The 23,526-nt window shown below is 43.1% G+C and overlaps 1 protein-coding gene across 2 annotated transcripts; it reads left to right on the top strand.

Moving 5' to 3' along the window:
* Positions 1–3,791: 3,791 nt before the first annotated feature.
* LOC135528052 (mRNA-decapping enzyme 1A-like) lies at positions 3,792–23,304 on the top strand. 2 transcript variants are annotated; one of them, XM_064956821.1, is made up of 9 exons: positions 3,792–3,950; positions 9,044–9,084; positions 9,366–9,493; positions 17,685–17,751; positions 17,940–18,069; positions 18,366–18,482; positions 18,749–19,306; positions 19,560–19,796; positions 20,053–23,304. In XM_064956821.1, the coding sequence occupies exons 1-9, from the start codon at positions 3,828–3,830 to the stop codon at positions 20,131–20,133; spliced, it is 1,482 nt and encodes a 493-aa protein (XP_064812893.1). In that variant the 5' UTR covers positions 3,792–3,827; the 3' UTR covers positions 20,134–23,304. The 2 variants fall into 2 exon arrangements, with proteins under 2 accessions (XP_064812893.1, XP_064812894.1); XM_064956822.1 differs by lacking the exons at positions 3,792–3,950; positions 9,044–9,084 and having other exon boundaries at positions 9,413–9,493; positions 17,645–17,751.
* Positions 23,305–23,526: the final 222 nt, after the last annotated feature.

The following is a 23,526-nucleotide window of genomic DNA, read 5'->3' as shown; positions in this document are numbered from 1 at the left end:
TCGGGGATTTGAACTTGCAACCTTCCGGTTACTAGCCACTAGGCTACCATGCTGACAATTATTATTTCTAATTAAAACCAGTGGTGTTAAAATTACCTAATTTTTATACTTGAGTAAAAGTAAAGATATCTTATGAGAAAATGACTCAAGTAAAATTGAAAGACACCCAGTAAAATACTACTACTAGTCTAAAAGTATGTGGTTTTAAATATACAGAAGTATCAAAAGTAAATGTAATTGCTAAAAGTGCAAATAGTCTGGGTAGCCATTTGATTAGATGTTCATGAGTCTTATGTTTTGGGGGTAGAAGCTGTTTAGAAGCCTCTTGGACCTAGACTTGGCGCTCAGGTACCACTTGCCGTGCGGTAGCAGAGAGAACAGTCTATGACTAGGGTGGCTGGAGTCTGACAATTTTTAGGGCCTACCTCTGACACCGCCTGGTATAGAGGTCCTGGATGGCAGGAAGCTTGGCCCCAGTGATGTACTGGGCCGTACGCACTACCCTCTGTAGTGCCTTGTTGTCGGAGGCCGAGCAGTTTCCAAACCAGGCAGTGATGTAACCCGTCAGGATGCTCTCGATGGTGCAGCTGTAGAACCTTTTGAGGATCTAAGGACCCATGCCAAATCCTTTCAGTCTCCGAAGGGGGAATAGGTTTTATCATGCCCTCTTCACGGCTGTCTTGGTGTGGTTGGACCATGTTAGTTTGTTTGTTGGTGATGTGGATGCCAAGGAACTTGAAGCTCTCAACTTGCTCCACTACAACCCCGTCAATGAGAATTGGGGCGTGCTCTGTCCTCCTCCACAATAATCTCCTTTGTCTTGATCACGTTGAGGGAGAGGTTGTTGTCCTTGCATCACATGGTCAGGAATCTGACCTCCCTGTAGGCTGTCTCACCGTTGTCGGTGATCAGCCTACCACTGTTGTGTCATCTGCAAACTTAATGATGGTGCAGTCATGAGTGAACAGCGAGTACAGGAGGGGACTGAGAACGCACCCCTGAGGGGCCCCCGTATTGAGGATCAGTGTGGCGGATGTGTTGTTACCTACCCTTACCACCTGGGGGCGGCCCGTCAGGAAGTCCAGGATCCAGTTGCAGGGGGAGGTGTTTAGTCCCAGGGTCCTTAGCTTAGTGATGAGCTTTGAGGGAATTATGGTGTTGAACACTGAGCTGTAGTCAATAACTAGTATTCACATGTAGGTGTTCCTTTTGTCTAGGTGTGAAAGGGGAGTGTGGAGTGCAATAGAGATTGCATCATCTTTGGATCTGTTGGGGCGGTATGAAAATTGGAGTGGGTCTAGGGTTTCTGGGATAATGGTGTTGATGTGAGCCATGACCAGCCTTTCAAAGCTACAGACGTGAGTGCCATGGGGCTGTAGTCATTTAGGCAGGTTACCTTAGTGTTCTTGGGTACAGAGACTATGGTGGTCTGCTTGAAACATGTTGGTATTACAGACTCAGACCGGGACAGGTTGGTCAGTGCATGCTCAGATTACACATCCTAGCCTTGTGATAGTTATTCACATTGGCTGCAGAGAGCGTGATCACACAGTCGTCCGGAACAGCTGATGCTCTCATGCATGTTTCAGTGTTACTTGCCTAGAAGCGAGCATAGAAGTAATTTAGTTCCTCTGGTAGGCTCGTGTCACTGGGCAGTTCTCGGCTGTGCTTCTCTTTATAGTCTGTAATAGTTTGCATGCCCTGCCACGCCCGACGAGCATCGGAGCCAGTGAAGTACGATTTGATCTTAGTCCTGTATTGATGCTTTGCCCGTTTGATGGTTCGGCATAGCAGGATTTCTTATAAGATTCCAGAATAGAGTCCCGCTCCTTTAAATCGACAGCTCTACCCTTTAGCTCAGTTGCCTGTAATCCATGCCTTCTTGTTGGGGTATGTGCGTACGTCACTGTGGGTATAACGTCCTCAATGCACTTATTGATGAAGCCAGTGACTGATGTGGTGTTCTCCTCAAAGCCATCGGAAGAATCCTGGAACATATTCCAGTCTGTGCTAGCAAAATAGTCCTGTAGCTTAGCATCTGCATCATCTGACCACTTTATTGACCAAGTCACTGGTGCTTCCTGCTTTACGTTTTGCTTGTTAGCAGGAATGAGGAGGATATAATTATGATCAGATTTGTCAAATGGAGGGCGAGGGAGAGCTTTGTACGCTTCTCTGTGTGTGGAGTAAAAGTGGTCTAGAGTTTTTTTCCTTCTGGTTGCACATTTAACATGCAGGTAGAAATTAGGTAAAATGGATTTAAGTTTCCCTGCATTAAAGTCCCTAGCCACTAGGAGCGCCGCGTCTGGATGAGAGTTTTCCTGTTTGCTTATGGCGGTATACAGCTCATTGAGTGCGGTCTTAGTGCCAGCATTGGTCTGTGGTGGTATGTAGAAAGCTACGAAAAATACAGATGAAAACTCTAAGTAGATAGTGTGGTCTACAGCTTATCATGAGATACTCTACCTCAGGCGAGCAAAACCTTGAGACTTCCTTAAATATCATGCACCAGCTGTTGTTTACAAATATACATAGACCCTCACCCCTTATCTTACCAGAGGCTGCTGTTCTATCCTGGCGATACAGTGTACAACCCGCCAGCTGTGTGTTATTCATGTCGTCGTTCAGCCACTACTCGGTGAAACATAAGATATTACAATTTTTAATGTCCCGTTGGTAGGACATACGTGCTTTTAGTTCTTCCAATTTATTATCCAGAGATTGTACGTTGGCCAATAGGACCAATGGCAAAGGCAGATTAGCCACTAGTCGTCGGATCCTCACAAGGTACCTCAATCTCCTTCCGCGATACCTCTTCCGTCTCTTTGTCTTGCATATGGGTGTCTGGAGTAAATTCCTCTCGTTCGAATCATCAAAGAAAAATTATTCATCCACTTCAAAGTGAGTAATTGCTGTTCTGATGTCCAGAAGCGTTTTTCGGTCAAACGAGACAGTAGCAGCAACTTTATGTACAAAATAAGTTACAAACAATGCAAAATTAAAAATTAAAAAAAATAGCACGGTTTGCATTCAAAATGTAACAAGTACTTTTGGCTGTCAGGAAAAATGTATGGAGTAAAAACTGCATCATTTTCTTTAGGAATGTAGTGACAGTAAAGCAAAGATACGCCCAAAAAACTACTTTAGTAGTACTTTCAAGTATTTTTTTGTACTTTACGCCACTGATTAAAACACATTTGATCACAAAAAAATATAAATTGTGTTTATAGAGCTAGGCTCAGCCTGAATATCCACCAGATGGGGCTATAGATTATTCATTACGTTGTTTGCCATGGGGCTGAGAGAATATATTTTGCAATTGTCTAACACATTTTTCCATATGGTGGAGGCAAATGTTGGCAGTTTTTAATATAACTAATGATCAATGGACCCCACCCTGGTTGGTAATTCGACCATGCTTACTACAAGTTTAGATAGCTGGCTGCTAGACTCATTTTGCAATCCCCCAAAAATTGAGCTGACATGGGCTGATGCACAACCAAATTTCGAAATTACACCTTGTGTATTCATTCTATTATTCCAACTCAACAGTAAATTGAGACCCAGACTGAAGGGGGGCCATGAGCCGCCAGTTTCCCATCCCTGACCTACATGGATGGACAGGCCATAGCAAAATAGCAACCTCTAAAATTCATTGTAACTTTCTCGTGGACAAGCAATAATTATTCACTCCAAATAATTATGAAACAAAAAGTGAGGCGGAACTATGAGGCATTCGGACCATGACTACAGACGTGCACCACCCGCGGACACTGGAAATGGAGTGTTCATAGAAATTGGTCCGTGTGGTAAGCATTGTATTCAAGATGGAGACCGCCAGTAAAATGAGCCTAGCAGCTCTACAACAACAAGATCCGTATATCAACAAACTTCTCGATGTTACCGGACAGGTAGCACTGTACACCTTTAATTCCAAAGCAAATGAATGGGTAAGCTCGCCGAAGGAGTCGCTGGTTTCTTCTGTTTATTGAAGGTAGTTAGCGCGATAGCAGCTACGTAACGTTAACTAGTGAGCTAACTTGACCATATCTGATTTAGTTTATCATTAGCAATCTAGTAAAGTAGCATACTAGTTAGCGAGCTATATCAAGCGTGTCCCTGTGGGATTGTGTAACAATCGTTTGCGAGTCATAAAATATAAATTAGTATGTGATTCTATTGTTGTAACGTTAGTTGGGTTACTAACTTCGCTACTTAACCAGCTAACACTTAGCAACTTAACTAGCTATCTGGGCTAGTTCGTTACGTCGTAGCATGCCACTTCAGCTAGTCATGTTGTACTAGCAACACTGACCAATAATATAAACGCAACAGGTAAAGTGTTGGTTTCATGAGCTGAAATAAAAGATAACCGAAAAGTTCCATACGCACAAAAAGCTTATTTATCTCAATGTGTGCACAAATTTGTTTGCATCCCTGTTAGTGAGCATTTCTCTTTTGCCAAGATAATCCATCCACCTGACAGGGGTGAGATATCAACGAGCTGATTAAACAGCTTGATCATTACACATGGAGCTCCGACCAGAAGATAACTGACGTCATGATTTGACCTCATACTTTTCCGAGTTAACAGTTGTCTTGAAAGCACCATGTGATCATTGATCTCCTGAAGAAGCTATCCGTTTTCCTTTCCTTCTGTGCCCCCAAATGTTTGAATATACTGGTAAAGTTGCCAGGTTGTTAGCTAATTAGCCAATGAGGTAATGTGACTGAACAAATTGTAGACAAATGGTTAGCAAAGAGTAGTTTTAGAACCGCCCCAGACAGAGCGGCGCACAATTGACCCGGGTTTGCCCGTCATTGTAAATAATAATTTCTTATTAACATTATTATTATTATTTTTTAATGTATTTAACTTTTTATAACTAGGCAAGTCTAGTTAAAAAAAAGGTTAAATACATAAAAATAATAAAATGTTTAAGGAGATATTTTTATTTATCAATCTCGACTGGTAAATTAAGGCTCTCTTCCCATTCGGCTGCATAGGGTTGCACCCTTAGTCTGCCTACCGTTAACTATCAGCACGTCACCCACCACTTGACCACTTTGCAATGTGAGTTTGAGGCAGTAGAATAGTTTGAAACCTGAACGTTTTACTTTACTTCAAATAATGAGGCATGTCTTAACTTGCTTCAAATTAACCTTGTGAAAATCCAACCATAGAAACAACCATAGAGGCAATTATTTTATAAAGACTTCCTCATGCAATTAACCAGCATTTCTCTCCTGTTCTATTGGTTTTCATATCAACTTACTCTCATTGTCCAGAATCCAAAGGCATAATTCTAGTCATATTAGCAACCCAACATAGTTGTTGCTATTAGATTCCCCCTCTTTCTGAGTTTCTAACAGAGTTTTCATCTCTGTCACATATGGAACTGCTTGTATTAGGTGTGCTGTTTAGAACAGTGTTTTCCACAAATTGCATTTTGGCAAATGTTTGAAAATTGTTTTATTAGCTGCTTTGTTACAGGAGTTGCATGTTCAATAATAGGCTATATCCTTTTGACTGTAAGATAATAGGACTGCTATTGTTGCATGTTTCCATGAAGGACTTAATGAAAAATGTCTGGTCCATGTATGGATGCATAGTATCAGAGATACTGGCTGCACTTGACATCTGCGTATCTGCAGGCTGATGCTCCATCCTAGGAGTGGTCAAATAATCAACTGCTGCCTTAGACAGTCGGGGATCCCCATTGGGAGGACAGGGCGACCCCGCCACCAGAACGGGCCCCATGGCAGCGGCTGGCTGTGACTCCACGATTGGAGTGGGGGTCTCCTTAACAATGGCTAGTCAAAACTCTTGCTGAGGGGGGTGCAGACCTTGGTGTGCTGGTCTGTGCTCTCTGGAGTTGTCTTCATCTGATGAGGAACTGGGCCTCTCTGGAGTTGTCTTCATCTGATGGGGAGCTGGGCCTCTCTGGAGAGCAGAAGCGGACCTGGCGCTCCTGTGCCTATTGCCGGGAGGGCCTAGAGTACCTCCTCCTGATCTCTTCCCTTTCATTTTTTTTATTTTATTTTTTTATTTCACCTTTATTTAACCAGGTAGGCTAGTTGAGAACAAGTTCTCATTTGCAACTGCGACCTGGCCAAGATAAAGCATAGCAGTGTGAACAGACAACACAGAGTTACACATGGAGTAAACAATTAACAAGTCAATAACACAGTAGAAAAAAAGAGAGTCTATATACATTGTGTGCAAAAGGCATGAGGAGGTAGGCGAATAATTACAATTTCGCAGATTAACACGGGTGATAAATGATCAGATGGTCATGTACAGGTAAAGATATTGGTGTGCAAAAGAGCAGAAAAGTAAATAAATAAAAACAGTATGGGGATGAGGTAGGTGAAAATGGGTGGGCTATTTACCAATAGACTATGTACAGCTGCAGCGATCGGTTAGCTGCTCAGATAGCAGATGTTTGAAGTTGGTGAGGGAGATAAGTCTCCAACTTCAGGGATTTTTGCAATTTGTTCCAGTCACAGGCAGCAGAGTATTGGAACGAAAGGCAGCCAAATGAGGTGTTGGCTTTAGGGATGATCAGTGAGATACACCTGCTGGAGCGCGTGCTACGGATGGGTGTTGCCATCGTGACCAGTGAACTGAGATAAGGCGGAGCTTTACCTAGCATGGACTTGTAGATGACCTGGAGCCAGTGGTTCTGGCGATGAATATGTAGCGAGGGCCAGCCGACTAGAGCATAGAAGTCGCAGTGGTGGGTGGTATAAGGTGCTTTAGTGACAAAACGGATGGCACTGTGATAAACTGCATCCAGTTTGCTGAGAAGAGTGTTGGAAGCAATTTTGTAGATGACATCGCCGAAGTCGAGGATCGGTAGGATAGTCAGTTTTACTAGGGTAAGTTTGGCGGCGTGAGTGAAGGAGGCTTTGTTGCGGAATAGAGAGCCGACTCTTGATTTGATTTTCGATTGGAGATGTTTGATATGAGTCTGGAAGGAGAGTTTACAGTCTAGCCAGACACCTAGGTACTTATAGATGTCCACATATTCAAGGTCGGAACCATCCAGGGTGGTGATGCTCGTCGGGCATGCGTGTGCAGGCAGTGATTGGTTGAAAAGCATGCATTTGGTTTTACTAGCGTTTAAGAGCAGCTCCTCGTAGTCCCTCTGCAGCTCCCAACCGGTTGTGGTCACTCCATGGCCACTGAGGAAGCCTGGAGCAGGGCTTGAAATATCTTGGACGAGAGAGGGGTGAAAGCTCATTCTCGGGTGCATGGCGGCTTTGTGTGGAGTTTGGGCTGAGGTGGGATACCTCAACATCTCAGCTATAGCAGGCCAGAATCCGGGAGATATGAAGGGCCATGTAAAAATGTCTATTCGGAACTCGTCTGAGTTGTCAGCTTTGAATGCCCTCACCCGCTAGTACCGAATGCTGATTCACTAAGATCTGCCCACTATAGTGTTGTCCTATCAGAACTTCATGTTGAGGCCCATTACTATACACTTTGTCACCAACTTGTCAGCTCAGGGATTTGATCTAGCAACCTTTCGGTTACTGGCCCAACGATCTAACCACTAGGCTGCCTGTCGCCAATCATTAAGATTCAGTTAGAGTACACTAAATAAATATACATGCAATACAACAATAATCAGATAAGAAAACGGTCATAATATAAACATATCAATGAATACAATAGTATAGCATCTACATGAATAATATACTGCCAGAGAAGGAGAACTCTAACTTCTTACTTGGTTGGGGTACATTTCAATAAACAGTAGAGCTAACATTAGCCAAGCACTAGTAAACAATACTAACTTCTTACTTGCAAACGTATCTACACATTTACGCTGCACAATAATGTAACCATAACTCACTACTATTGCACCCCCTATTAGCACAATAACTTTCCCAACACTCAATTGCCAATGGAAGAACAGCACTTCAGTAGAAAGGCAGCATGTGAATTCTGTCAGCATCAAACAGGTCTTCTTTCTAAAGACGGCGAAACACGCTTTAGCATAAGGTGTGCAGGGTTGGAGCGTGTCCAAGTGCCCTGATTGGTTGGAATGAATGAGCGATTGATAGGTCTGAAAGCCAGTCTAATTGAAAGGAACAGAGTTTTTTACAAGCTGGTTGGGCTACAATCAAGCCGTTTTCGCTGTAGTATTGGTGCAACCAATGACACTATGGAATCGGCACTCGCTTTTTTTCTGTAGGGCACTCTGAAACAACAGTACAGCAAAGCCTTATCAACATGACAACAATTATTATCTCAGAGGTTGTTATCCTAGTTGCACAGTTCCCCCAAAATAAAACTCCTTTTAGAGCCCTGGGTACCACTAGTACTAACGCTGTAAACTTGCCAGCTAGACATCAGGGCCATGTTCAGAAGGCCACAACAGTGTGCAAAGTTTGATTCCACGGAAACTGTGCTGTTCTGAACAACCAGTTTGTGTGGTCTCAAATACAAACGGTCACAACCCAAGAGCAGGGGCGCGTTCCTCTGCCCAGGCGTTGCTGACGCCTGCCGGATCTTACAACGCCTGGATAGGTATGTAACACATCAGCTAACCAAATATGTTATAGCAATCTGTCAGTCAATGACGTGGCACGCAACCATTGGTTGACGCATGTAATGTCTGAGCAGGGGGACACGACCAATGATAGTGCCCAAAAGCCTGTTTTAGCATGGGCAGCGCCCACTTTCACCTTTTTGAAGTAATTAACTGGGTGGGACTTCTTATTGGTTAAGGAAGGATCACATAATTCCATCCAGGTCATCTGGAGGGATCAGCCAAAGCAATATACTCCTGAGCAAACATTCCATAATTGCATGTGGCAGTAAATCGGCAACCTTTTCTTTATACCTGTTCAAACATCACCTTCCTGGTGGCAGTTTGCACCCTTTCAGCTCATAGAACGTTTAATGAACTGAAAGCACCCAGACCAAATATCAACTAACTTTTGCATGTTGTGATTATTCTTCTTTTACCTGATGATCGATTCATGTTCAGCAAGTTCAAGTTGTAATTTTTCTGCATTATTTCCATTTCAGGAAAAGACCGAAATTGAAGGCACCTTATTTGTTTATGCCAGGTAATTTATTTTTATGGTGACCTTTTTTGAAGGGGACACTGTTGCAACGATACTTAGCTAGCTAACTAGAGCCTAACCCCCTTCTTAACCTGTGGTGGTTGTCTCACCACCTGTCCTCATGTCTACGCTTCCCTAATTGAGCTCTTCCTCTCTCACCTCCATCCTCCCTGTTGCTCTTTTCAACGTCACCACTCTTTGCTTTTATTTATTTTATTTTATTTGTGACAAACACATTTATCCTAATAGTCTGTCTCCATTGCTCTCCAATAACCTATCCACAGGTGTGCATCCCCTCATCATGGCTTCACCATCATGAATCGCCTGAGCACAGAGAATCTGGTGGAGCCCATCAACAAAGACCTTGAGTTTCAGCTCCAAGACCCCTTCCTGCTGTACAGGAATGCTAACTGTGAGTAGGCTATACCATAATAGTCCACTAGTCAGTCTGAGATTTCCACCCCATTGGCTGCTTTGCAATAACTTAAACATGGAGCAACATTTTTTTTCTTGTTACTGTTCATACCATGTAGCCTGCACTAGTGATGCACAGGTTGACTCATAATCCACAGTCCACGTGGTTATATAGTGTGGCTGGAGGGCGGGTGGGTGACAGGCGGGTTGAATAAAGAGAAACAATACCTTAAATCCGTACATTTTATAATTATTGTGCAATTTATATAGGCTACATTGCATTTATTTATTGTAATTTTTTTCTGGCTATCTGGTATTACTGTAAAAACCTAAACTTTAGGGTTTAACCGTACATGTGCCAAATAGCCTGCAAAGCCAATCGCCAAATAATGCTTTTGGGAAGGGCAGAAAAAATTTATGCAAAAAGGATATTGTCGAACTTGAATTCATTAAGACAAAATCTGCGAATGGAGAGTTGAAAATAAAGACAAGGGAGGGCCAGAAAAGTCATGTTTGTGAAAGATTTGGTGAAGTAGTAAAAGAGGATGTTAGCAGGCTATTATGTGTGATGATTGTGAGGCGCTATACAAATACAACAGTGACAAGACGGGACTTCAAATAGGCCTATGGCATGTCAAGGGAACTGTAGCCTACTGTTTAGATGAGTTAAAGGGAAACTGAAGTCTGGACATTGACTAACCAGAATAACCCCCTGTTTTTTGGCAGTCCTCTGTTAATACTAGTCCCGTGCGAATCGACATCCCTGTGTTTTGAGAGAAATGTCTGAGTTTCACAGGTGTTGCTCGCAGCTTGAGCAATAAAAAAAAAATACTGATTCGATAAATTGAACAAAGTGCTGCGCATAGCTTACAGTGCATTCGGAAAGTATTCAGACCCCTTGACTTTTTCCACATTTTGTTACAATACAGACTTATTCTACAATTGATTAAATTGCCCCCCCCCCTCATTTATCTACACACAATACCCCATAATGACAAAGCTAAACCAGGATTTTAGAATTTTGGCACACCTGTATTTGGGAATTTTCTCCCATTCTTCTCTGCAGATCCTCTCAAGCTCTGTCAGGTTGGTTGGGTAGCGTTAATGCACAGCTATTTTCAGATCTCACTAGAGATATTCGATCGGATTCAAGTCTGTGCTCTGGCTGGGCCACTCAAGGACATTCCAGAGACTTGTCTCGAAGCCAGTCCTGCTTTGTCTTGGCTGTGTGCTTAGGGTTGTTTTCTTGTTGGAAGGTGAAACTTCGCCTCAATCTGAGGACCTGAGCGCTCTGGAGCAGGTTTACATCAAGGATCTCTCTGTACTTTTCTCTGTTCATATTTCCCTCGATCCTGACTAGTCTCCCAGTCCCTGCCACTGAAAAACATCCCCAAAGCATGATGCTGCCACCACCATGCTTTTTACGTGGGGATGGTTCCAGATTTCCTCTAGTCGTGACGCTTGACATTCAGGCCAAAGATTTCAGTCTTGGTTTCATCATACCAGAGAATCTTGTTTCTCATGGTCTGAGAGACTTTAGGTGCCTTTTGGCAAACTCCAAGCAGGCTGTCATGTGCCTTTTACTGAGGAGTGGCTTCCCTCTGTTCACTCTACCATAAAGGCCTGATTGGTGGAGTGCTGCGGAGATGGCTGTCCTTCTGGAAGGTTCTCCCATCTCCACTGAGGAACTCTGGAGTTCTGTCAGAGTGACCATTGGGTTCTTGGTCACCTCCCTGACCAAGGCCCTTCTCCCTCGATTGCTCAGTTTGGCTGGCCGGCCAGCCCTAGGAAGAGTCTTGGTGTTTACAAACTTCTTCCATTTTTAAGAATGATGGATGCCACTGTGTTCTTGGGGACCTTCAATGCTGCATAAAGGTGTTGGTACCCTTCCCCAGATCTGTGCCTCGACACAATCCTGTCTCAGAGCTCTACGGACAATTTCTTTGACCTCATGGCTTGGTTTTTGCTCTGACATTCACTGTCAACTGTGGGACCTTATATAGACAGGTGTGCACATTTCTAAATCATGTCCAATCAATTGAATTTACCACAGGTGGACTCCAATCAAGTTGTAGAAACATCTCAAGGGTGATCAATGTAAACAGGATGCACCTGAGCTCAACTTCAAATCTCATATCAACAGAGAGGTTTATTTTCTGGGTGATTTTTAAATATTGACTGGCTTTCATCAAGCTGCCCACTCAAGAAGACATTTCAAACTGTAACCAGTGCCTGCAACCTGGTTCAGGTTATCAGTCAACCTACCAGGGTAGTTACAAACAGCACAGGAATTAAATAATCAACATGTATTGATCACATCTTTACTAATGCTGCAGAAATGAGAGCGTAAGCATTGTCAGATTGTCCGTTCGTAAATTCAGAGCTTTTCGCACTCTGAGCGTTCAGAGCCAGCACTGGACACTCTGGCCGTGAAGTAGGGCACCCAAGCTAACTGGCTAACGTTGGCTAGCTTGCTAGCTACTTCCGGACACAAATGAGAGAACAGCTCACTCTGACCATTTTACCTAGCAGAGCTGGTTAGGCTGTTTTTATGTTATCTAGACTGTTGGTGACTGCAATTGTGCTGCTGGCAATAATTAAATTACTATTTTTTGCCAACAAATACTGATGCCAGCCATATTCAATGGGTGTTGAGCGTAGATTTGTCAGTTATTCTGCGCTCTGGCACACTCGGACGAGTGCTCTGAAATCGGAGTAGATAGCCGGAGCGAATTTACCAACAATGTCTATCGACAGTTGTCGCTGTGACATCATGAACATTCTATTGAAATTAATTAATAAAAATTTGTTAATTTCATAGTGGAGTCTTTTGTTTAGACATGTAGTTAGCTAAACAATGAACCATAATCCCAACTCATAACGTTACTACCCTGCATGAATCTGCTGGTAGCTAACCAACCAGGTTCAATGTTAGTTAGCTAGCTAACATTAGGCTATAACTAGCAATACAAATGGCTCTGAGAATAATGTTACTACACAGATCATCAACTTAACTTTAACTAGCGAGCCAGCCAACTAGCAGTACGTTTTAACTTGAAATGAAAACAACTTTCTGACAAAAATAGAAATGTGTAATATCTAAAAATGTAGCTAGCTAGACTATCTTTACCGTGGATGGATGGATGCTTCTCCCTCTCTGTCACGGATGCCATGGTTGCCTTACTTTCAAGATGTATAAAACACCTGTCTCCAGATTGCAACAGCCTTCTTTCTGTGTGTTCTCTTTTCGATTCCGTCTGTATATTTGCAATAAAACACCAGAATTTCCTCCTTAGCTATCATACTCTAATTCCACTGTGCATTCCACTGATTTCAAAACTCGGTCCTCCTGAAAGTGGAGAGCTACATTGTTGCAGTTCTACTACATGATATCTTTCAAAAAAGCTGTGTTAGAAACGATTACCTACACATACTGACCAGTGCATGTTATAGACAGATGCGTGCTACATGGCAGACCAATCTGAACTCATCTCTCAGCATGTTCATTATCTCAGCCAATCGTGGCTAGCGGGAAGGTTTGTCTCTTTTTTCTGTGGCTAAATCAACTAGGCTCATAATTTAGCAATTGTATTCGTATTTACAGATTGCGTACAAGTTTGTTATTAAGACATATGAAAGTTCACATGTTCCAGAAGGCATTTCTGCCCAAAAAAACGCATTTTGATAAGAAATACATTTTTTATGTTCAAATGGCTCATGTGAAGTAGTGCAGGGCGACATACACCTAGTTTCCTGAAATGAGTAACAAATGTATATAAGAAGGGCCTACTTGTGTTGACTTTCCCAGTGGATGCTTTTATTTATACGTTTTGAACATCGCCAAATACATAATGAAAAAATATTGCGCATCTGGAATAACATAGCATTTCTTGCAGTCAATTTATTTACTAAATGTAGGCTAAATTTGGATTTGGGAACAGGGGTGGGGAAATATGATTTATTTATTTCTGCATCTTGAGAGAATGCAATGATTAGGTAGATACAATCTGTAGAGGTGCTGTCTTCATCATAAAATCTGATAGTGTTTCAACCACATCAAATATGCATTGAAGCCAAACTGAAATCTTATCAGAAACACGTTTGGTCGTTTTCACAGCTTTCTTTTGGACATTTTGAACAATTCTTTTTGTTTGTTGTAGTTGCATTATTTTGTTTATTCCCCAGTCCGATGTCAACTGTATTGAATCATTCATTCTATCGCTCTATTACAGTAAGGGTTTATTTAGTCTTCTTGGGTAACATATAATGACAAAAGAGAAGCTACATGTATCTATTTATAGACAAGTTGACTAACAAATGGATTACCAAAATGTCAGAAATTATAAGACAAAATATATCTAAATCGTGCAACAACAAAAAATCCATGACCACCTGTCCAAAAATTGGGCTAGGGTTGGGTACAGGCCTCAGATGTTCACTTTCACATACACTACCTGGTCAAAAGTTTTAGAACACCTACTCATTCAAAGGTTTTTCTTTATTTGTACTATTTTCTACATTGTAGAATAATAGTGAAGACCTCAAAACTATGAAATAACACATATGGAATCATGTAGTACCCCAAAGAGGGTTAATCATATCAAAATATATATTTTATATTTGAGATTCTTCAAAGTAGCCATCCTTTGCCTTGATGACAGCTTTGGACACTCTTAGCATTCTCTCAATCAGCTTCACCTGGAATTATTTTCCAACTGTCTTGAAGGAGTTCCCACATATGCTGAGCACTGGCTGCTTTTCCTTCACTTGCGGTCTGACTCATCCCAAACCATCTCAATTTGGTTGAGGTTGGGTGATTGTGGAGGCCAGGTCATCTGATGCAGTACTCCATCACTCTCCTTGGTAAAATAGCCCTTACACAGCCTGGAGGTGTGTTGGATCATTGTCCTGTTGAAAAACAAATGATAGTCCCACTAAGCTCAAACCAGATGGGATGGCGTATCGCTGCGGAATTGAATTGAATTCTAAATAAATCACAGTGTCACCAGCAAAGCACCCCCACACCATAACACCTCCTCCTCCATGATTTACAGTTGGAAATACACTTGTGGAGATCATCCGTTCACCCGCAACGCGTCTCACAAAGACACAGCGGTTGGAACCAAAAATTTCCAATTTGGACTCCAGACCAAAGGTCATATTTCCACCGGTCTATTGTCCATTGCTCGTGTTTCTTGGCCCAAGCATGTCTCTTCTTATTATTGGTGTCCTTTAGTCTCCTCTGAACAGTTGATGTGGAGATGTCTGTTACTTGAACTCTGTGAAGCATTTATTTGGGCTGCAATTTCTGAGGCTGGTAACTCTAATGAACTTATCCTCTGCAGCCGAGGTAACTCTTGGTTTTCCTTTCCTGTGGCGGGCCTCATGAGAGCCAGTTTCATCATAACTTTTAAGAAGGCACACCTGTTCATTGAAATTCATTCCAGGTGTCCACCTCATGAAGCTGGTTGAGAGAATGCCAAGAGTATGCAAAGCTGTCATTAAGGCAAAGGTTGGCTATTTGAAGAATATCAAATAATAAAAATGTTTTGTTTAACACTTTTTTGGTTACTTCATGATTTCATATGTGTTATTTCATAGTTTTGATGTCTTCACTATTACTCTACAATGTAGTAAAAACAATGGAAAATCCTTGAATGAGTAGGTGTTCTTAAACTTTTGACCGGTAGTGTATATATTTCTGGAGGTTGCGGATGGGTTATTAGCATTTGCGGTCTGGTTCGAGTGAACAAAGATGACCCGCGCACCACAAGCTTGCACATCTAGAAGATTCTATACCCAGAATTTAGTCTTCAGGAAAGATGAGAAGAAAGTGTGGGGGTAAGAAGGGTCATGTTAAAATTCCTTTTTAGATTAGTGAGTTAACCAACATGTTTTTATGGGTTATCTAAACATAAGGGCAATTCCATTGTGACAGAAGAATGCTGACATTCACATTTTTCACTTTAAAATGTACATCAAACAAAAGCCATTGATTTCAAAGTTTAGCGAACCACACAACTCTACGCACAAGGAATACTTTTAACAATTTCCACTGAAACTTAAAAAAACAAAAAAACATGTACAGGAAGAACTGTACACATACAAAGTTTGATAAGAATAAAACTAAAATCCTGCAAATTTTAGTAGTAGTCATTGTATGGTTTGTTAAACTTATAAATCAATGTTTTTTGTTTGGCATACATTTTAAAGTGAGACATCAGAGATTCTGTTTTTGTGGAACTGCCCATAACTATATTTCCATTAAAAGAGCTGCGGGTGTACATCTTATGTATTACTAGGCTAAATTTAGCATTGAATGTGCTATCTGTGTAACTTTCCCCCAGATAAATAAGGAAGGTTGTCAACGTTTTCTAAACACATTTTTGGAATTAAGTTGCAAAGCACAGCTTGCACACAAGCATTAAAGATCTGTCAGCCCTCCCGAGTGGCACATCTCCTCTGATAGGTCTCCTCTGCCCATGGCCTCACGCTAATGCGGTTCTACCCAGCACAGGAGCTCTGCATCGCAGTGCTAAAGGCGTCAATACAGATCCGGGTTCGAGACCCATGAGGCGGCACAGTGTCATCCAGGTTAGAGGAAGGTTTGCCCGGCCGGGATGTCCTTGTCCCCTCACGCTCTATCGACTCCTGTGGCGGGCCGGGCGCACGCTGACATGGTCGCCAGTTGTACGGTGTTTCCCCCGAAACATTCGGGTTAAGTGAGCAGTGTGTCAAGAAGTAGTGCAGCTTGGCAGGGTTGTGTTTCGGAGGACGCATGGCTCTCAACCTTCGCCTCTCCTGAGTCCGTACGGGAGTTGCCGCGATGGGAAAAGACTGTAACCACCAATTGGCTATCACAAAATTGGGAATAAAGGGGGTAAAAAGAACCCTCCCCCACAAAAACTTATACAAATCTGTCAAGCTGTGTGGAATTAGAGTACTTGAAAGCTTCCTGACCCTTTGACCATTGGGTTATGTATTTTACTGCAATCCCACCATACTATCTACTATTTAATTGTTCTGTTTAGTCCTATGGAAAGAACACTACCCTGTCTGTGCAGCAGACACACACACATTAAACGCATGCAGACATACAGGAAATTAAATACATTTACACATGTCCCCTATAACATAATTCCACCACTTCAATACCCTTCCAGGCTGACCCCTGCAAAGATATACAAATTTACCAGACAGACATTGACACACACTACCCCTCCAGTCAGACTTGCCTCTGAATGCACTCAGCAGACAACATCTCAGGGTTCTCTGGAAGATGGCCTTCCCCTTGTGCCGGAGGTCATTCTGAGACTGATGGTGCGCAGTGAGCAGGAACATCTCTGTTAGGTCTCCTCCGCCCATGGTCTCACGCTAACACGGTTCTACCCAGCATAGGAGCTCAGTCTGAGGGAAAATATGTCTCTCAGACCCAAGGGCCTCTATGGCCTGGAGCTGCCTGGAAACCACCTCATGGATGGGATGGATACAGCACGCCTGCTCTCCGTGGTAGTTCTGTAGGTGTCTGATCCAGTCATCCAGAGGAGCAGCGTTATCTGGAACCCTGTGACTCCTCCTCAGTCCTCTCGTGCCTGCAGGCCCCTGGGGGGGAATGCAAGACTATCCTGGAAAGTGGCGTTCTTGGCTGTCTTTGAGACTCGTGAACGGATGATGACTTATTCTGTTTACCATGATTCCAAGGTTTGTGTCCTGCCTTCCCTTAGTGGAGGGTTGTATCAGTGCTTCAACAGGTTAGAGAATGTGAATGTGGCCTGTTTAGAGAGAGATACCTGTTTATACGTCCCAGGGATCCCCAGGTAGAGCACGAAACACTACTGTTGCTAGGTTACCAGCCTCTGAGGGAAACACTCCTGTCACACACTGTTTCTTCAGAAAGTCCTGTCTGGCTCAGTTGGTAGAGCATTGCAACACCAGGGTGGTGGGTTCAATTCCCACAGCGGACCAGTTCGAAACAAAAGTATGAAAATGTCTGCATTCACGACTGTAAGTCGCTCTGGATAAGAGTGTCTGCTAAATGACAATATAATACATAAAAAATAGTTGCTGAACTCTTTCTTCAACTAAAATATCCCTCTTCCTAAGTGATGCGGCTCCAGTGATCCCTTCTATCTCCCATTATCTCTTCTAGTCAGTCATATTTCCCTCTCGTCTTGGTGTCCCTCCTACAGTGGGCATATACAGCATCTGGTTTTACGATAAGAAGGACTGCCAGCGCATCGCTCAGCTCATGGTGAAGTGAGTATGTCCCGGTGAAACACACAACCACTAACCCAGATAAGAAAACCATTATCACCCACACCACTGGGGGAGCCATTTATCACTTTACAGACAAGAGATTGTGTTGTGTATTTGTGTTTTCCTACTGATTTTCTAGTGTGTTTATCTTCACTATGTGTTTCTTTTGGTGTGTCTCTGTCCTCCAGGATTGTGAAGCAGGAAGCCTTGCAGGGCCACCGGTGCTCCCCAGAAAGGGCTGACGTCCCTGGGAGGACCAATGGCTGCTCCATTGACATCCTGGAGCTCCTCAGCAAGGCCAAGGATGAGTTCCACAGGGTGAGAGACGGGAGCAGTCTTCACATCGCCCAGGAAATCTGGCCACACACGGACATGTGACCACAGTCCAGAAAAAAACACACACACATAAGGGACGAGTGTTTCTCTTACTCAGTTAACCTCTGTCTTAGTTACTCTCTATTGATGTCACTCTCTTTCCTTAGATCTTAGTTCTGCTGCACAGTGTTTTTACTTTGTTTTAATTGCTGAGATTGCACACACACCTCCCAGTTTCCATTTGTCTGAACACACTAGTAGGAATGTCAAAGTAATAAATATTTCTGTGTGTTAACTAGACTCAGGTGGAGGAAACAGAGATGTCCGTTACTGCTGAGCAGAGGGTGAACACCGAGACGCTGAAATCAGCCGGTGACACTACAGAGCACGCTCACAGCGCCTCACAGCCAGAGCAGGTACGTACCACTGTAGTTGAAATGACTGCACTATCTGATAACACGCTGCCTGTAACAAGTGTTCTCTCACATGACTGAAATGACTGCACTATCTGATAACACGCTGCCTGTAACAAGTGTTCTCTCACATGACTGAAATGACTGCACTATCTGATAACACGCTGCCTGTAACAAGTGTTCTCTCACATGACTGAAATGACTGTTAGATGTCATTGAATGTTTACTGTATAAGTATGTTTCATATTGACTGGTAACTGTATTTGCAGAGCTCCCACTCTGGCCAGAGGCAGATCACTGTGGAGGAGCTGTTTGGCAGTTCTCTACCGAAGGAGGCCAGCCTGCTGCCAGCCATTCCCACCCGGAGTTCCACAGACCCTGCTGCCACGGCAGGCCTCCAGGCCCAGAGCTATGCTCCGCCCATCCCTTTCCAGCCCTTACTGACACCTCGGCTCACAGCAGACCCAGGGGGAAACAACCGGCACCTCACCCCTGGTCTGATCTCCCTGATGGAGGCCAGAGGGAGCCCTGGCCCAGGCTACGCCCTCTACCCTGTGTTCCCCGGTGGACCTTCAGGGGACCCCCAGCACTCTGTGTCCCCACTGTTGGTGACGCCATCTGGGGTTGAGGCTTGCGGTCCTCCACCTGGCCCTCTGTCGGCCTACCTGGGGAAGGAACCATCCTACCTGAAACCCAGCCCCTCTGATCTCCACAAACCTGCCCTCACACCTAGCGTCTTGCCCAGCCTGCTGGCCACACCCCAGAGCTTCAGAGAGCCAATCACCAAGCCCGCTGCCCTCGGCAGCATGCCCACAGGCCGTGTGCAGGTAAACAGCTGTTCTTTTTTTGTGTTATTTTTTTTGTGGGATGTGTATTTAGTGTAATCTGTCATGTCTGAAGGACTCTCTTCTTTCTCAGCTGCAGAGTAAAGAAATTGATGTGTTTGCTCAATCTCAGAAACTGTCAAAACCCCAGCCAGTTAGTATGATTTTGTTATCACGATATAGATGGCTTTGATAGTTCAAATGAAATCTTACTATGTCATCTTCCTGCCCTCTCTCTTTCTCTCGACCATCCAAGGCTGTCCCTATGAAGGCGGGTCTTGTGGTACCGGGGGCGGGCACTTCACTTACAGGGGCAAAACACTCCATTCTGCTCTCACCAAGTGCCTTTCAGCATTCTGTTGCCAAGACAATGGAACTGCAGAGGAAAGCTGCCCCTCACTCGCCTCCGCCCGCAGCCACAGGGGTGGTGGAGCTCCCCCAACCCTCCTACAACAGGATCCAGTTACAAGACGCACTCATCCACCTCATCAAGGTAGCAAGAGAGCTGAAGCCTTTTCACCCCAGACTCTAGCCTTGTGTTTGAAGTCTTCGTCAAGTTCAGGGTTTTATACTGCAGACTTCAACTTGCTGTTGTTGGCATTTATAAAATGCTCATTAAATGTTACCCAAACATATTACTTAAAAGATCTGCAATGAACTGAAGAAGTTGTGTGAAGTCTGGAAACTTGTTTGCTACTGTTATGCAAGATTACTGGAAGATAACTCCTCTCTCTCCTGTGTCTGTGCAGAATGACCCAGTGTTTCTCAGTGCCATCCATGAGGCCTACCTCCACAGTCTCTCCAAGGACCTGAGCCACGTCAAGCTATAGCCCCATTCCAAACCTGAGGCTGGGCCTGGACACGCCTGGACAGGGGCACCGGCCAACCTAACCTACAGGTACTGGACCACTGGGGGCTACTGCTGGCCATGTGCAGAGGCACAAACACTCCTAACTTGAGACACAAACTAGCTCTGTACCTCTGGAGCAGCTATGTGACTGCAGGAGGAGGACGGGACTCGAATGTAGGAGGCTCATATCATTGTTCTCCTACCCTGTGTGGAGGAGAAGGTGAATGGGGACATGTTACAGTCACAGTAGTGTCAAATCAAGTACGCACTCTAGTAAGACATATTGTTGATGAGAAATAAACCCCTGGGGAAGGAGGATGATAATAAGGGTAAACCGTAAACCCTCATATGTCTTGGGAAAGAGCCTCCGGCCCTCTATGGTGAGGTCAGTGCTTAGGGACTTGCTGTGCATGCCAAAATTCATTCAACTCCAGGTCCACTTCCTTGTTCTTCCTCAGTACAGCTGGGATTCTACACACATGCTCTCTCTCGTACCCCGTCTCTCTCTTTCTCAACCTCTCGTGATCCTTCTTTCTGTCATTCCCTCACCCCATTCATGACCACCAGCCTCTGTCGCTGTATGCCTGTTAAGGGATGTGTGCAATAGATTGCAATGCCTTTTGGGAGATTATAGTTTTTTTTTTGTGTGTTTTTTCCCACGAGTTTAGACAGAGAATTGTTGTATTCATTTAGGCCCTATTACGTGGGGTGAGGCAGTAAAAGCTACTGCAAGACTGTACCTGAGCTAACTGCAATCATCAAAAGGATAATCTTGTTTAATAAGGTTGATGTCCGTGCCCTTGTGGAAATCCAATTGGCATAATGATTTTTTTTTAAACATAAAAATCAGTCAGTTTAAGCTAGAGATCCACTGCATCGGCCTATATCACGCTTCCACATCTGGTGAATGGTGACAGAGCTAGAGCGGTGTTTGTCAGTTCATGAACATCCCGAAAATCGGTCTTCTCACAAAATGGTCTGCAGTGTCTGAACAGTGACCCCTCTATGGAAGGATGGATACTCTCACCAACACCATAGTGTTCTCCGTTTTGCCCTACACCCGCCACACGTCAACAGACTTGTCTGAAGTCGGTACAGACCATCTGCCAACTTCTGTCTGTAGCGTCCCAACCGTTTGGGCTACACACTAATATGACCACTCTGTGGAAAGGTGAGACTGTCACGAATGTGTACAGTACCAGTCAAAAATTGACACACCTACTCATTCAAGGGTTTTTCTTTATTTTGACTATTTTCTACATTGTAGAATAATAGTGAAGACATCAAAACTATGAAATCATGTAGTAACCAAAAGTGTTAAACAAATCAAAATATATTTTATATTTGAGGTTCTTCAAAGTAGCCACCCTTTGCCTTGATGACAGCTTTGCACATTCTTGGCATTCTCTCAACCTGGTTATATTAGTGTGAATGGAAGTATATATGGAGACTGTTTAACCAAATATATGGGGTTAAATAAGATATTTCTTATATCTCTCAGGTATAAACAAACTTCCTTTTGATATTTTTGGGGCCTATCTGTTCCGTGTTGTGAATCTGTTATTCAATGTGTTTGTATGGGCTAATAGCAGTAAGACCCCCAAAAATGTTCATCAAATAATTGGAGTATTTTTTGATACTTCAAGGGGTCTTAAAATTCTAAATAAATAGCTAAATTATTATTGGTATGAACTTCTTAAAACAATTCCATATATCTTAGTAGATCTCCCTCCCCCAGCTTTGCGACCTGTATATTAGACACAGTATATTCTCCCACTGTCTGTGTTCTCCACTCTGCAGCCAACAGCTGAAAGGGACTAGTATGTCATGACAGGTTGAGTCAATGTGTATATCTTTGATCTTGTAGGTCAGTCAGTCAGTTTTGAATGTTTTTGATAACGCCACCCTCCCCTCTTACACATATCTGACCATGTGCCGCACTGCCAATCTACACTGAGTGTACATAACATTAAGGACAGCTTCCTAATATTGAGTTGCACCCCCCCTTTTGCCCTCAGGACGGCATCAATTAGTTGGGGCATGGAAAGCGTTCCACAGGGATGCTAGCCCATGTTGCCTCCAGCGCTTCCTACAGTTGTGTCAAGTTGGCTGGATCCCCTTTGGGTGGTGGACCATTCTGGATACAGATGGGAAATTGTTGTGTGTGAAAAACACAGCAGCATTGCAGTTCTTGACACAAACCGGTGTGACTGGCACCTACTACCATACCCGGCTCAAAGGCACCTAAATCTTTTGTCTTGCCCATTCAGGTAAAGTGTATGGAGTAAAAAGTACATTATTATCTTTAGGAATGTAGTAAAGTAAAAGTAGAAATTGTCAAAAATATATATGGTAAGGTACAGATACCAAAAAAGTACTTTAAAGTATTTTTACTTAAGTACTTTACACCACTGATGGAAGAGCAGGTGTCAATATTTTGTGCACTCAGTCCATGTTCACATGATTTGATCACGCACAGTATGTATTTCAGTTTGTCTGCACTCAATCACACATTTCATTTCATTTGACAGACTTAAAGAATGGTGGTGTTAAGCTATAGACAATGGAGGAAATGGAGAACCTCATCTAAACAAATAACTGATCAACACATTGTTGTCAAAGGAATTTTAGTTTTTGACCTCGTCTCTTGATTTCTTTCAGCCAGAAAGTATATGTAAGTTTCTTTGTAGTGTAAGAAGAGAACCTCTTACTTCATGCACATTGTTTTCACGTAACACCCCAGTCAGTAAAACCCAGTCAGTAAAAAGCAGTTCATGAGTAGTTTGTGACTCAATTTGGTTCCTCAATAATATATTTTTCTTCTTCTATAACACCGTTTTATTGGCTCCTTGATGCATGTTGTTTGATAGGTGTGTTTTCAGACAGGATATCAAAGTTTACTCCCCTGTGTACATATTATTTAGTCACAGGATCAATACTGGAGGAGAGAATAGAGGCCCGGAGATAAAAAATAAATAAAAAATGTCTAAGATTATTTTACACTGTGTTAAAGTATGCCTCTTATTTGTCAGTGTCAGTTTAATGAGTTAACTTGTCTAATGAACCATGTCATTTTTTACGTTTTTTTTTCTGTCACTGTGCTTTTGTTTATTATAAATATTTTGTGATATTAAAGATTAAGTGAAGTTTTCTCTCAAACTATTTTAATTTCTTTCTGAAATTAGTTACTTTTCTTAAATTATTTTCTGTTTTGGCTATTGCAGTCATTACACCCAGCAATGTCAAACTGAAAGGCAAACGCTATGACACCAGGGGTGCATTTCAGTATTCCAAGGTGGTTTCTTCTCCTCGTTCCCTCTCCATCCGCTGTAATCTAACCAGTTTTTCATGTCAGTGAGAATGAAGGAAAGGA

This window comes from Oncorhynchus masou, chromosome 33 (genome assembly GCF_036934945.1).
Source record: "Oncorhynchus masou masou isolate Uvic2021 chromosome 33, UVic_Omas_1.1, whole genome shotgun sequence".
Taxonomy (NCBI): domain Eukaryota; kingdom Metazoa; phylum Chordata; class Actinopteri; order Salmoniformes; family Salmonidae; genus Oncorhynchus; species Oncorhynchus masou.
This window is presented reverse-complemented; position numbering and strand designations above follow the sequence as displayed.